This window comes from Biomphalaria glabrata, chromosome 2, assembly GCF_947242115.1.
Source record: "Biomphalaria glabrata chromosome 2, xgBioGlab47.1, whole genome shotgun sequence".
In the NCBI taxonomy this organism is placed as follows: domain Eukaryota; kingdom Metazoa; phylum Mollusca; class Gastropoda; family Planorbidae; genus Biomphalaria; species Biomphalaria glabrata.
The window spans coordinates 19139618-19154117 of NC_074712.1; the positions used below are offsets into that span (position 1 = coordinate 19139618).

Genomic DNA, 14500 nt, shown 5'->3' on the forward strand with positions numbered 1-14500 from the left:
AGTATATTGAGATTAATGGATAATCATGAAATTGTTAAATAATTGCTGCTATCATTCCATTGACTAAAAAAGCATACCATATTAATTTAAAAAAAAAAAATAATTTCAAAATGATTTTTTTCAAGCATAGAGTTCACATAGATCTTGAGTGAATTTTTTTTGTATTTGACTAATACTTCAATTTTATTGTATCATATTAGTTGTTAATTTTTATTACCCAGAATATTTAAAAAATGAGTACACTATTTTCATGTAATAATGTAACAATGCTCAAAATACACTATAATCTTTAGGCCATACAGATTTGTATAAATTAACTTGTTTAAATACATTGTAAATGTATATTGTTTGGATAAGAATAAAGTTTTTTCTGTAGACATTTATTGTTCAAGATTTGTTGATGCTCCTGCTTAATCAATTATATATACAGGTCATTAGTTTTAACACGTCTGATAATAAATGACAGTACAAGTTAGTGAATGAAAATGTGTCATTATTTCAGCTGCTTTAGGCCTACATCAATGTGAGGTACCAGTACTTTGATTGTGTCATATAACAATTTAAAGCAACATTTTGAAATGAATAGTCTGTAGAATTGACAGTAAATACATTTAAGTGATGGGCTGTGATCTGCATGAATTGAGAGCTGATTATGTATTGAATTTGTGTTTCTGATCTTTACTTCAAGTAAATGTTAATGAACAATTAATTTTTAATGAATAAATAATTTCAAAATAAATAAAAAAGAACCATAAACATCTACTTTAGTTTAATAATTTTTTTTTCATCAGAACAGAATTTCCAACTTTGCATTCTTAAAATAAAATATAATTTATTTAGAGTAGAGTCAGAACACAAAATCATAGTTTTAAAATATTAAGTAAATTAAGCTAAGCTGTGATTTCTTATATACATTTGTATATAGACTATTCACAATTTAATTATTATTTTTCATCAAATTGCAGGAACTAGTACATGTACTTATGCCTATTTGACAATAAAAAACCTTAGTCAATGAAATAGTAATACTAGTAAATGAGATAAAAGTAAACTAAATATCATCAATGCTATTGAAGCCACATTTTTTTATCTTGTTTGGTGGACTGCAATTAAAGTTGATATTAATTTTACTGATCGTCTTAGCTGAAATGCCAGTGTCGTCTCTTTGAAACCTAAGCTTATTTTCTTGGTAACTGGAAGTCCAGATATTTGGAGTTTCATTTTAAGCACCTATACTTTCCGGTATGGCATTCCGATAGGTAAAACCTTTTGCCTAACATGTCATATGCATGTAAAGAGGTACCACAGAAATGCTTTAGAGACAAGCTTAGGCGCCAACTTATTTTAACTGACATAGAATAAGAGAGCACCTGGTTGCATACAGCTTTAGAACGAGACAGCTGGAGGTCACTTACAAAGGTGTGGTATACATTAATGAAAATTAATTGCCGAGGGTAGACGACAAAAAAAAAAACAACTGATTCTACCACAGGTGAACAATGGTTATGCCTGTGCTCAGTGTGGCATAATATGTAGGTCACAGCTGGGTCTGAGTAGCCTCTGGAAACATAGCATTCCTCATAAGTCTTAGGAATCAAAGACAGGCCTATCATTTTTGTAGCATAGTTTGTAGCTTCTGTAAATGCATGAAATGCCGTCACAAATGACACAAGTCCTCTGTGAGTTTGATGGATTATAAACATCTTACTTTTTTGCCTTATATTAAATGGTCCTTCTCTTTGTTCCACTAGGTACTTGCGTTTATCTAAATGTTTGTAAAATGTTTTACATGTTTCGGATGTTCCTTCAGAGTTGAAGATAGCTTACTTCCTAGTCCAAACCTCCCGCAGGACGACGGGGGATGGGAGCGGGCAGGATTTGAACCCTCGAACATCGATAAATCCGAACGACAGTCCAGCGCGCAAACCTCACGACCAGGCAGCCATCCAAATATCTAAATATCATTGATATATCGTAACATGTCATCAAAATAAAAGCTAGAATCTCTGCAACTCGTGTACTAGTCAGAAGTCATCAATAACACTTGCCATTTAAAAAATAACAATTTAGATTAGTCAAATTAGTGACTGATTATTCGATTCATTTAGGCCTATACATTTTTTATTTGAATATATAATGATCCTTTACACTTTGTGACTTTACTAGTATACTTTGGAGTAGACTTGTTGAGCTGAAGTCGGAAGTAGGCTACACATTGAGTTTTACTGTGATCTACTAGTACTAGATTACTAGATCTATATATATATATTATATAGAAGTAGAGAGAGTATCTCATCAATACTATCTGTCATATCGTGATCAGTAGACGGCTGCAGGTTTATAGATCTATCCCTGGCTGGATTTAGATCTACTGGTCTAGACATCTAGATCTAACTAGAATTAAACTAGAAAACTGAATTAGAGAAGTAGCTTTCTGGATCTAGAACTAGAATCTATAATATTAATATTAGATCTAGTTGCGTCGAACGCTTAATTTTTGGTTGTTGTTTTTAATAAATGCACATAAAATACATTGTATTTCGGCAATAAAAATACCCAGTTGGTAGTCAAGTAATTCTAATAATTAATTAATGAATGACTATCAGTATTTGTTTTAGATCTATCAGATTCATATGACTTATTATTTATACTTATTTTATATCATTCGTCCAAGAAAATCTAGCTCTAGATATATTTCATTTTAGATTAGGCTATAGTTTGTTTGTCATTTTATTTAGGCTACAATATTACCGAGATGAACTTTTTCTTTGTTTCCCACGAGACGTACATGCCTATAACCTAGTCCTTTCAATAATAATAAGAAAAAAACGATTAGAAATGCGTAGCTTGGAGTGTCAAAACTGTATTAGGCCTCCTATTTTTACTTTTATTTCGTGCAATTTAGTATATCGTAACAAATACGCATTTAGCGGAACGGTAGACAGTTCTTCATCCAGATTTAGTGTAAATAAACCAAACACAGAAACACTGAAAAATTTTATTTTCGGAATTTAGATTCTATTTTTTTTGAAAAAATGTGGCATTTTATAGGGTGGTCGAAAAAAATAACTTTTGTGACGATCTCTTATTCGGGAAAATTTTATCTATTATATCAGATAGTTAGAAAATGGATGAAGTTTTTACACATCTAATCAAATAGAGCGTACGAAAGTTTTACACCCATTGCAAGGGACTGTTGGAGTAAATCTCTTCTTTGGCATCATCATGGATTTCTCCACATTGCACCTTGCGCGAAAATGATGCGCGACGGCACTTCGACTCTCTTTGGCTTTGTAAAAAACTCGAATCTGGTGTTCCATTAGTATAGTTCCATGGTTTAAGCGAATATATAGGTCTGTGATTAATAGCCCATTCTAAAAAACAAAAATCCAAGAAATGAGTTTGTATTATTTCTACATTTTGAAAACTAAATATCATTACTTTTCTAAAAAATGAACGAGCTAGACGAAACACCCACCCTTTCAGAGCTCAACAAAGCCAAAAGAACAACATGGCTGCCCGCAATGCACCCGGATGCGATTGTATCCCCCCAGATCTTCTAAAAACAATGCAAACTACTCTAATCCAACCTCTACACGAACTGCTTTGCAAATGTTGGCAAGAAGGTGCTGTGCCACAAGACTTTTGGGATGAAAAACCGTTGCACTGTATAAGAACAAAGGTGACAGAAGCGACTGCAACAATTAAAGGGGAATTTCCCTCCTTAGTATTGTAGGCAAAGTCTTTGCTGGAGTGATACTTCTCAGGCTACAAAAACTCGCTGATCGAGTCTATCCAGAATCAAAATGCGGCTTTCGCTCAAGGAGATTGATATGATTTTCTCCATCCGCCAACTCCAGGGAAAAGTACAGAGAACAAAGGATGCCTTTGTATATTGCGTTCATTGACCTGAACAGGGCTACGATCTAGTCAGCAGAGATGGCCTCTTTAAATTTTTACAGATAGTAGGCTGTCCACCCAAGCTATTAAATGTAATCGTATCTTTCCACCAAAATATGATTGGTACAGTGCAATTCAACGGTGCCAGTCCGAAGGTTTCAGTATAAACATCCGAGTTAAACAAGGATGTGTCCTGACCTCAACCCTCTATGGAATACTATTTTCACTGCTAATCCACAACGCGTTTGACAAGTCCACCGAAGGCATCTATATCCATTCCATATTTGATGGCAAACTCCTAAATATTGCCAGACTGAGGGCCAACACTAAAATCAGAACCACCTTCGTAAGATTCACAAATGACACAGCGGTAGTGGCGCACACACAATAGGAACTGCAGTCACTAATGTCCCTCTTCTGTAAAGAATATGGCTTGACTATTAGCACGAAGAAAACAAAAGTTATGGGACCATCTGCTACAGCTCCACCCTCCATCCTCATAGACATTAACAAGCTGGACGCCGTAAACTAATTCTGCTATCTGGGATCCACAATTAAAGATGACCTGTCGGAGAGGAGATAAAAATGCATAGGGAAGGCTGCCTCGACCTTTGTAGACTCAGGCCAAGAGTTTGGGAAAACCGGAAGCTAACTACGGTGACCAAAATGGAAGTCTACAAGGCATGCGTTATAAGTACATTGCTGTATAGCAGTGACTCATGGACTACATACGCAAAGCAAGACAGAAAACTGAACTCATTCCATTTGTGATGCCTCCGTAGGATCTTGAAAGTCACATGGAAAAAAAATTGTGCAATACTGAGATCCTTGCGCGATTAGGTATTCCCAGCATCTTTACACCCCTCAGACAACGCTGTTTGCGCTGGCTTGGACATGTTCGCCGGATGGAGGACAAGCGCATCCCGAAATTCATCCTCTATGGACAACTCGCGATTGGCACAAGAAAAACTGGTCGCCCCCAACTCCGTTACATAGATGTAATAAAACGGGACCTCATATAAGTGAACATTAATACTGACAATTAGGAAGACATAGCTCTAGACCGCACCAGATGGAGAGAGACAGTAAACAAGAAAGCTATGGACAGTGAAAGAACATGGGTCTCAGCTCAGGAAGAAAAACGTACAATCCAAAAAATGGCCAGCTCCTCTACCACCGAAGCAAAAGCCACCTTTACCTGCGCTATTTGTGGACGGGAGTGTCTCTCCAAAATAGGGCTCCACAGCCATACGAGAAAGTGTGCTCTGAGATGAACCATAGTCGTTCTACGACAGAAGGAGGCCAATATATATATATATAATCTTCAAATTACTAGACATAGGCCAATGCTATGATCATCAATAGTAGGCCTTTTGTTACCAGGTAATGGTTAACTATGCTGTTTGTATCCGTATTTGTATTTGTTAATGTGATACTATTGTTTATATAATAAATAAGTCTGCACCACTAAGCTGTCAGAAGATAAGTTATTGTCCTAATAATTAAAATTAAAGTAGAAAGTAGAGCGTATGTATGTATGTATGTATGCTAGGAATAGAAATAAAAACCGTTTGACCAATCTTGATAAACTTGGCAGCAATGTTACCTGGGTACTAACTTAGACCGTAGTGTATGTATTGTAGCCCTAAAACAAACTTAAGACCCTCAAAACAAATAAAGTTGACCGACTCTATTAAAGCTATAGTATTTTATGGATCAAGTCTTTGTTTAAAATGTTGACATGAGAAAGATCGAAAGGATTTAGATCTAGACCTAATTTTAAGAACTACACTTTGCACTTATAGTTTTTTACTTTGACACATGAAAATACAATATATATTCTATTGATTTCATTATTTAATAAAATTAACCTTCAAATTTGTGTTTCAAAGGCATTTTTACATAAATTGGTTCCATATATCTGCGAATTCAGAACGTCCAGACTTACTTATAATTACTTACTTACTTCGGCGCATTGGGCGGCAAGCGGTCTCGATAATGATCTGTCACTGGCAATGTCTGAAGCCTCCTCCCACCTGGTGTCCACTGTTCTGAGGTCCTCCATGAAGGTGTGTCGCCAGGTAATACGAGGACGTCCCTGTTTGCGCTTCCTCGTTTTGGCTTCCATGTTATCGCAACTCTTGGTGTGCGTAATTCATTTTGCGTAGAACATGTCCCGCAAACCTCATGCGACGCTCAGTCACAACCTCACTAAGTCTTCGACTTCCAGTTCGGCATAGGATTCCTTGTTTGAGATCCGGTCTGTGTAACTGACTCCCAAAATCCGTCTCAGCCATCTCTGTTGAGCCACATTTAGTCTTTTCTCAATTTCGAAAGATGTCTTCCATGTCTCACATGCATATGCAGCAGTTGGAATGACGATTGTGTTGAGAAGGTGTATTTTTGTCTCGAGTCCAATGGCTTGGCTAGTCCAAATAGGCTGCAGCCTTTGGAAAATGCTCCCTGCCTTTCCTATTCGGCTCGATACATCATGGTAAGCATCTCCATCATTTGTTATGATGCTGTCAAGGTACGTGAACTTGTCCAGCTCTTCAAGCTTTGACTCGCCAAGTCTGACGGGGACACCCTTTGCCTTATATCCCACTCGCATAATTTTAGTGTTATCCAAGTTTATGCGGAGGCCAATTTTTGGTGCCTCTCTGTCTAGGCTCTCCGTCATTTCTTGAATGCATTTATTTGTAGCCCGAGTAGAGCAACATCATCAGCAAAGTCCAAGTCCGTCAATCGGAGTTCTTCATGCCATGGAATACCAAAGGCAGTCTGGTTCATTGCTCTCCTCATTATGTAGTCGATGGCTAGGAGGAAAAGGAAGGGAGATAAGATGTCCCCATGTCTCACACCTGTCTCGATTGTAAAAAATCTGCTGTTCCCTCTTCTGTTTTAATGCAGCAACTAGACTGACTGTAAAGGTGTCGTAGGATCTGGACGAATTTTTCTGGAATACCGTATTCTCTAACTATTTTCCATAGTGATTCTCGGTGGACACTATCAAACGCTTTTTTGAAGTCCACAAAACTGATCGTTAGCCGTTGTTGGTACTCAAGACTTTGTTCTATGATATTTCGTAAAACGAAAATCTGATTGTACATGATCTGCCTCTTCGGAAACCTGCTTGTTCTTCTCTGAGCCTTTCATCTACAGACTGTTGAAGCCGTCTCAACAAAATAGTGCTGAAAACTTTGCCTGGGATAGAGAGGAGAGTAATGCCCCTCCAGTTATTGCAGTCTGCCAAGTTGCCCTTTTTTGGAAGCTTTACAATCACTCCCTTTTGCCAGTCCTCTGGGACTTTTGAAGTTCGCCAACAGAGATTTAAGAGATAGGCCATTCTGTTAACAATGCATTGTCCCCCACATTTTAGCATTTCTGCTGATATCATGTCTAGTCCTGGTGCTTTGTTATTCTTTAGCACTGCAATGGCCACGGTAACCTCCTTAGCAGTTATTGGGTCTGTCTTGACCTTGAGATCATTGTCTGGAGAGGGGTCCTTGAATATGTAAGTTAGGTCTGGCGACAGTTGGTTAAGGGTCTCTTTAAAGTGCACTACCCATCTTGCATTCTGTTCTTCTTTGGTTAACAAAGTTTTGCCTTGCTTTCTTTTATTGGTGCCCCATGTCCACTCTTTGCTCCAGTGAGATCTCGGACAATACGATGGAGGGTTTTTGTGTCATTTCTGCTTGCAGCTGCTTGTGCTTCATGTCCCTTCTACTCAATCCAGTCCCGTTTATCTCGTCGACAGCTTCTCTTTACTTTCAGATCTGCTTCCCTATTGGTTTCTTCGTCTAAGTTTGGCCTCTTTCCTCTCATCTATCAATTTCCATGTTCTGTCTTGTATCCACCGTTCCTTGAATGAACCTCGCCTCCTTCCGATAACTTCTTCCGCGCACCCAATAGTGGTATCTTTGAAGTTGGCCGGCCCACTCTTCTTTAAGGGTCAATATATCTGCAAGAGCCTCAAAGCGGTTCGTTAGTTTCAATTGGAACTGTGCTGCAATATTGCCGTCTTTAAGCTTTTCTACATTAAATGGCCGGGGTCGTGTGGCTCGTTTTAGTTGGCGTTTCAATTGGAGCTTACATTTGCCACTGACAAGGTAGTGGTCTGATATAATATCATTCATTTAACAAATCTGGTAAACCCGTTTTAATAGTACTTTATATCCTATTCAACTATCGCTCCTTTCATTTTTAATAGATATGAATGTATCGACTTCGGGTAAACCCATTTTTGCAAAAACTAATTTTATTTTCGTAGCGAAAGAAAAAAAACTTGAAAGGATCATTAGCTAAGTTTAACATACATCTAATTCCAAACCTCTAGATTAATAAACTAAACCTAGGATCAGGCTAGTATATATAGTTATAAAATTGGTTGTGGCACAGAGAGGGGTAGTGGTGTGTGTGTAGTCAGCCGACGCAAATCGCCCTTGGCCAGCGCTAGAGGAGCGGTCAACCGTGACGAGTTACGACGGTCAGCCGAGACAAGTGTCAACACGGCGGTTCGGGAAGGATCGACGGCGGTCCGGGAAGGTTCGACGTCGTGAACAGAGCTCAGGAGCGTCACGAGAGTTGTAGTCATCTGACCACCTAGAAACGTCGAGCGGCGTTCTGTCCGGTTCGAGAAGACCAGTAGGGACCCTATATAAGAGCGGAGGCGACGCAGTCAAGACGGTTGAAAAAAGGGGCTCAATACAGCAAGGTTCACGACAGAAGGTTCAGAAAGCGGGTTTACGACAGGAGTTCAGAACACGGTCGACTACAGCACAGTTCAACGGTGTGGTCCTGTACGGAGCATTACGACGGTTCAGTGCGGAGTACTGTCAAGTACAGTTGAGACGAACGGCGTCTTGATCTTGGTCTGTGATCGAGTCCGACACAACGAGCCCAAGTGTGTGAAGTCAGTCCCGAACTGTTGAACCCAGTGCAAGCCCGGAACGAGACGGAGAGACCAGTGCAAGACTTGATACGGCGGAGAGATATTTGTTATCGCAGAGCTATTTGTACTGTTCTACGTGCTGCCAATTGTACAGTATTGGCTGTTATTTATGAACATTAAACCTTTACGTTATTTTGGAGCCCTGACTTGTCAAGTTCTTTAAGTTGGTGGTGTATGGTGCAGTTTGCAGAGAGCCTGGATAGTGAGATTCGTAACAATATATATATACTTATCTTATATAATTCAGATTCAGACGTTACTTCAAAAAAGAAGATGATTACGTCCTACGCGTCATGCATTTAGTCATGCATATCAACCAATGACTTAAATTCAGCCAAGTCACTGGTTTTCCTGGCTAGCTCAGGCAACCCATTCCATGCTCTAATAGCACTAGGGAAGAAGGAGTGTTTGTACAAATTTGTCCTAGCATATGGGACGAGGAATGTGCCTTATAAATATATCAAGATCTGTTAAGTCAATTAAGTCTTATTTAGACTGTCAAGTGTAGACCCCTATAATGAACATATGTCAAACTGCACGCTATAAAAGTATTTTGTTATTTTTTAAACTTATAATTAAAACGAAGTTCATATCAAAATAATTTTTTAAAAACAACATTTGAATCAGGATTCTATTTAATGAGTTAGTTAATAAATGGAAAATATATTTTGAAATGATCCATCGACACTTTTACCAATGTGACCTTAGATGCAAATGTTTGTATCAATGCCCGAATCTATGAAAGAGGCTTGAGTTATTACTGAAGAAGTCAATAACTTTTTAAAAAAAAGTTACCTCCTCTGAAGTTTTTCATTGAAAACTGGTGTATTTTTTTTAATCTGTTTGTTTATATAATTTTAAAAATTAGTTTGTTCACTTTCGGAAAAGAAAAAAGTGTTCGTTGCATCAGAACTTTGAATGCTCTAAAATATCATGATGTCAGATTTTTATTTTCTCTTCTAGTTTCTGACAGCTAAATGGGACGGACAAACTGAACACAAAACTAATAGCGCCTAAACCTAAAAAAGATTTAAAAAAAAAAACTAACACGAAAAAAAAGCGTATTTGTTTCAAAGTATAAAATTTTATACTTACAGGTATATTATATCTCATCTTTGTATTCATCACAACTGATATTTTAAAATATAATTACACCAAGAACATTGAAATGTTTCGCAAATAAAATAAAAAAGAAATGGACTGCTATTAACAAAAATGGAAGTCATTTATATAAAAAAATCGACCTTTTTTTTTGAGGGATCTCAAGTTTTATTTTGCGACCCAACCAACAAATTAGCAAAAAATATTTAACTTACAGGTATATTATATTTCATTTTTTCATGAGTTGTGTTCATCACAAGTGAATTTAAAATATAATTACACCAAGATTATTTAAATGTTTCATTAATAAAATTAAAAAAAAAAAGAAAGTGACTGCTATTAACAAAGTCATTCATAAAACAATCGGTCTTTTTTATGGAGGGATCTTAACTTTTATTTTGTGACCTAACCAACAAAATAGCAAAAAAATTGTAAAGTGATTTTAATTTTGCTTATTTTAACATTTGAAAATCCACAATGTTTCTTTTACTTTACACATGGCGTACCGAGAGTAGCAGACACGTGGGGCAAAAGTGTTTGTGGGCGCTACCCCCCCCCTTCCAATAGTATACTTCAGTTTTTATTTAGCTTTTGTCATGCGTCCCGATACACAAACAAAACAAAATTCACACACTACTACAGAGGTCCAATGACTGGTTTTAAGATAAAAGAAAAATTAACAATTTCCGGTTATTCTTTGTATATTTTTTTAGTTTTTATTAAATTTAAATTTATATAATGTGTGCGCAATAAAGCTAATGAATTAAAGCTAGTTCGCCCTGACGATCAGTGTTTTCCCAGCTTAAGAAATTCATTCTCCTGGCGTCTACACCGCACTTTTTCTTTTGTAAAAAGAGAGCATGCTGTACCAAACATTTTTATTGCAATCAAATCTAAGAATTTTTATCCTGAGGTGTAGAGCGCACTAAGTCACCCCCCCCCCCCCAAAAAAAAAAAAAAAAACATTAAAAAATAAATTAATAAAAGAGAATAACTCTTTTATGCAACTTACAGAACAATCTTTTAACTAAAGATTTTAAGAATTAAAAAAAAAAAATTTTCCCGCCCCAATCGTTAGAGCCGCTTTTCAGATTCGTGTCCATCCACCTTTCCATGAATTTATGGTAACATGTACCAAGTTTATAACGATGTATCTAATACAGATCGAACTAAACTCGTATATTTTTAAAAGTTATTATTAACCTAATAAAGTTAGAGCATTTTTGGTTCCATGTGAGATTTTTATAATTATATTCCTTGAATTCTACAATAATTTTTAGTTTATAATTTATAGTTCTAGAAATATGTTCTTCTTCAATGGTTATGTGAACCAAGCATTGCTGCCGTTTTAAAACGAATTCGTTGTCAGAGGCGTAAGAGATGAGAACATTTCTAAAATAAAAAAAAAACAAGATTACAAATACAATTTGTGTGAATACACAAACTCAAAATCGGCCCCCGAAGTGGTCCACCCAGGCTGGTAAAAATGCAGGTTTCAATATTTTCAGAAAAAAAACATCAGAATGAAATTATAAGAAATGATGACGGATCTTTTGTGGTGCCCCAGCGGCCCACAGACCAAAGAATAGGTGAAAGTGAATGTGAAGTTAATTGTAAACCTGGTCTAACTAATGTCTTATAATGAATATATAATTGCTCTAAGTAAAAGGGACAAACATTTTCTTTAGTTCGATGTTCTACAACAGTACAACTGCTCTGCAGTTCACGCTATAATATAAAAACTACATATTAATTGTTGATTTAAATTATGTCCAACCTATATGCATACGAAACAGATTTTTTCTCTTAAAAAAGGAAACATTTTTGTGTAAATGTAGTAGTTAGTATGACAGAACTTACATAATGTTAAAAAAATAATAATTTTTTGACATAAATTCTAAAACCGTTTGCATAAATGTATTGAAAATATGGTAAATTGTCCTCTTCCCTAATAAGGAGGCGCCCGAATTTGTTACTATTAATAGTAAATAGTTGTAAAAGTGGTGTATTTTTATGAAAAAAAAAAACTGCTTCCCTAATTGATTTAAAGAATTAGATTTTTTGCTTTTAGAAAAGCAAAAAGTAGTCGTTGCAACAGAACTTTGAATGGTCTAAAATATTATGATTTGGGATTTTCATTACCTTTTCTAGTTTAGGAGATCTAAACGGGATGGACAGACGGACAAACGAACCGACAAACATTCTACACAAAACTAATAGCGTCTTTTCCCATTTCAGAGGCGCTAGAAAAAAACATTTAGCGTCTTTAACATTTTTAGTTGAACTTAAAACTTTCCAAGAGCTTCTCCAAACTTAAACTTCCTCTTTGATAGTAACTATTCTCTTGGTTTCGAGATTATCAGTGAATACATTTGTTAATAAGAGAGGTTGAGCTTGTATAAAACTACGTAGCCGACTTTGCTGTAGTATCTTACATCGCTCCCCGCAGACCCGGTAGCTAGTTTCCATTGGGACATCCCAGCTAACGCCACTGAACTGTTTATGTCTCCTACGCTCTGCCGTTAAGGCTATCATTTTATCAGAATTGGTCCTCATACTTGCTGATTGGTATCTTTATTTCCCTCAATCGACTGGTGGTAATGTCAATTAATTTTTAGCGGCCCCCGAAAGGGGAAAAGACGCTATTAGTTTTATGCGAAATGTCTGTCCGTCTGTCCCGTTTAGATCTCGTAAACTAGGAAAGATATTGAAAATCCGACATCACAATATTTTAGACCATTCAAATTTCTGATGCAACGGCTACTTTTTTTTCTGAAAGCGAAAAATCTAATTTAAAAAATCAGTTATGCAAGCAGTTTTTTAAAGAGAAAAAGCTAATTAGTATGCATTATAAGTTAGACCTAATTTAAAACGAATAATAATCTTGTAAACAACACTTTCATGAGCTTTATTATCTACTACGGAAATCCGTATTTATTTTTAAATTTTTGGAGGATTCGAATAAGAGATTGATTAAGTAGCTAACACTTAAGGATTTATTCTGTGGATTACTTGTGTTTTGTGGTTTTTGGGGATTCTGTGGATTTTTGTGTGTTACTGTTTAGAGTGGACGGCGCGAGGGTTGTGAAGTAAAGTACTGTGTAGTATGTAGTGTAGTTATCGTCTCTTTTCTGTCTCTATGTCGCAGTTGTCTATGTTACTGTATAGTAGAATTATTTCTCTAATTGACAGTGCGGCTTTGATAACTATATTGATGACGTCATTACACTATTAATATTTTTCTTTGTAGACTAGAGGACTGAGCTTTTGTTGCTTGTCACAACTTCTAGTGACGTAAATTTAGTGTAAGTGTGATTTGCGTCATTTATCGTCTAGTACAGTCTCTCCATTGTTTGTACGTTGGTACAGATAGACGTGTGTTGAGAGCTCTTGAATTTCTCCTTGGGTTTTGTTACTGGATAGCCTTAACATTTGCCTTGGAATTTTCTTGTTGGATTATCTTGACCCGTGTTTAGGGGTTTTAGCGTCAAGTCTAAGTTTTAGTCGTAGTCTCAGTTCAAGACTCTATTTCAAGTCTAAGTAGTGATCTTACCTTGGAGTCAAGTCTATGTGTTAGACTCTGTGTCAAGTCTCAGTGTCAGGACTTGTTTTTTTTTCCAGTCTCAGTTCTATATTGAGAGTACAACTTTAGGTCTACAGTCTACAGGACTGAGGTCTTTCTCTCAGTTCTATATTGAGAGTACAACTTTAGGTCTACAGTCTACAGGACTGAGGTCTTTCTCTCAGTTCTATATTGAGAGTACAACTTTAGGTCTACAGTCTACAGGATTGAGGTCTTTCTCTCAGTTCTATATTGAGAGTACAACTTTAGGTCTACAGTCTACAGGACTGAGGTCTTTCTCTCAGTTCTATATTGAGAGTACAACTTTAGGTCTACAGTCTACAGGACTGAGGTCTTTCTCTCAGTTCTATATTGAGAGTACAACTTTAGGTCTACAGTCTACAGGATTGAGGTCTTTCTCTCAGTTCTATATTGAGAGTACAACTTTAGGTCTACAGTCTACAGGACTGAGGTCTTTCTCTCAGTTCTATATTGAGAGTACAACTTTAGGTCTACAGTCTACAGGATTGAGGTCTTTCTCTCAGTTCTATATTGAGAGTACAACTTTAGGTCTACAGTCTACAGGATTGAGGTCTTTCTCTCAGTTCTATATTGAGAGTACAACTTTAGGTCTACAGTCTACAGGACTGAGGTCTTTCTCTCAGTTGGTCGTCTGGTGTGCAAGTTGGTTTTTACATGAGTCTGAGGTTCAAGATTCCAGACTGTGGGTTGCATTGGTCAGACCTGATGTTATAGTATCAACTATGAACTTCTACTTTTGGAATTGTCGTCAGTGGACATTACCTGATCTAGAGGCTAGCTCTACATATATTACCAGTTGTTGTTTTGAGATTGAAGGTCTATGTGAAAATTAATAAACCACCAGTTAAGGTGAAGTTGATTGTTTAATTTAAACTATTGCTCAATATATTACGCGTTTCGAATATTCCTTTAGATTGGAAGATAATGACATAATAGCCCAAGTA

The 14500-nt window shown here is 36.6% G+C and overlaps 1 protein-coding gene across 1 annotated transcript in view; it reads right to left on the minus strand.

Annotated features, from left to right (window-relative positions):
* Positions 1-10037, minus strand: part of LOC129924516 (uncharacterized) — a 64166-nt gene extending 54129 nt beyond the window's left edge. Inside the window, exon 1 of the mRNA XM_056019565.1 lies at positions 9947-10037. Coding sequence (XP_055875540.1) covers positions 9947-9976 — 30 coding nt within the window. The 5' untranslated portion in view covers positions 9977-10037. The remainder of the gene's footprint in view (positions 1-9946) is intronic.
* Positions 10038-14500: the final 4463 nt, after the last annotated feature.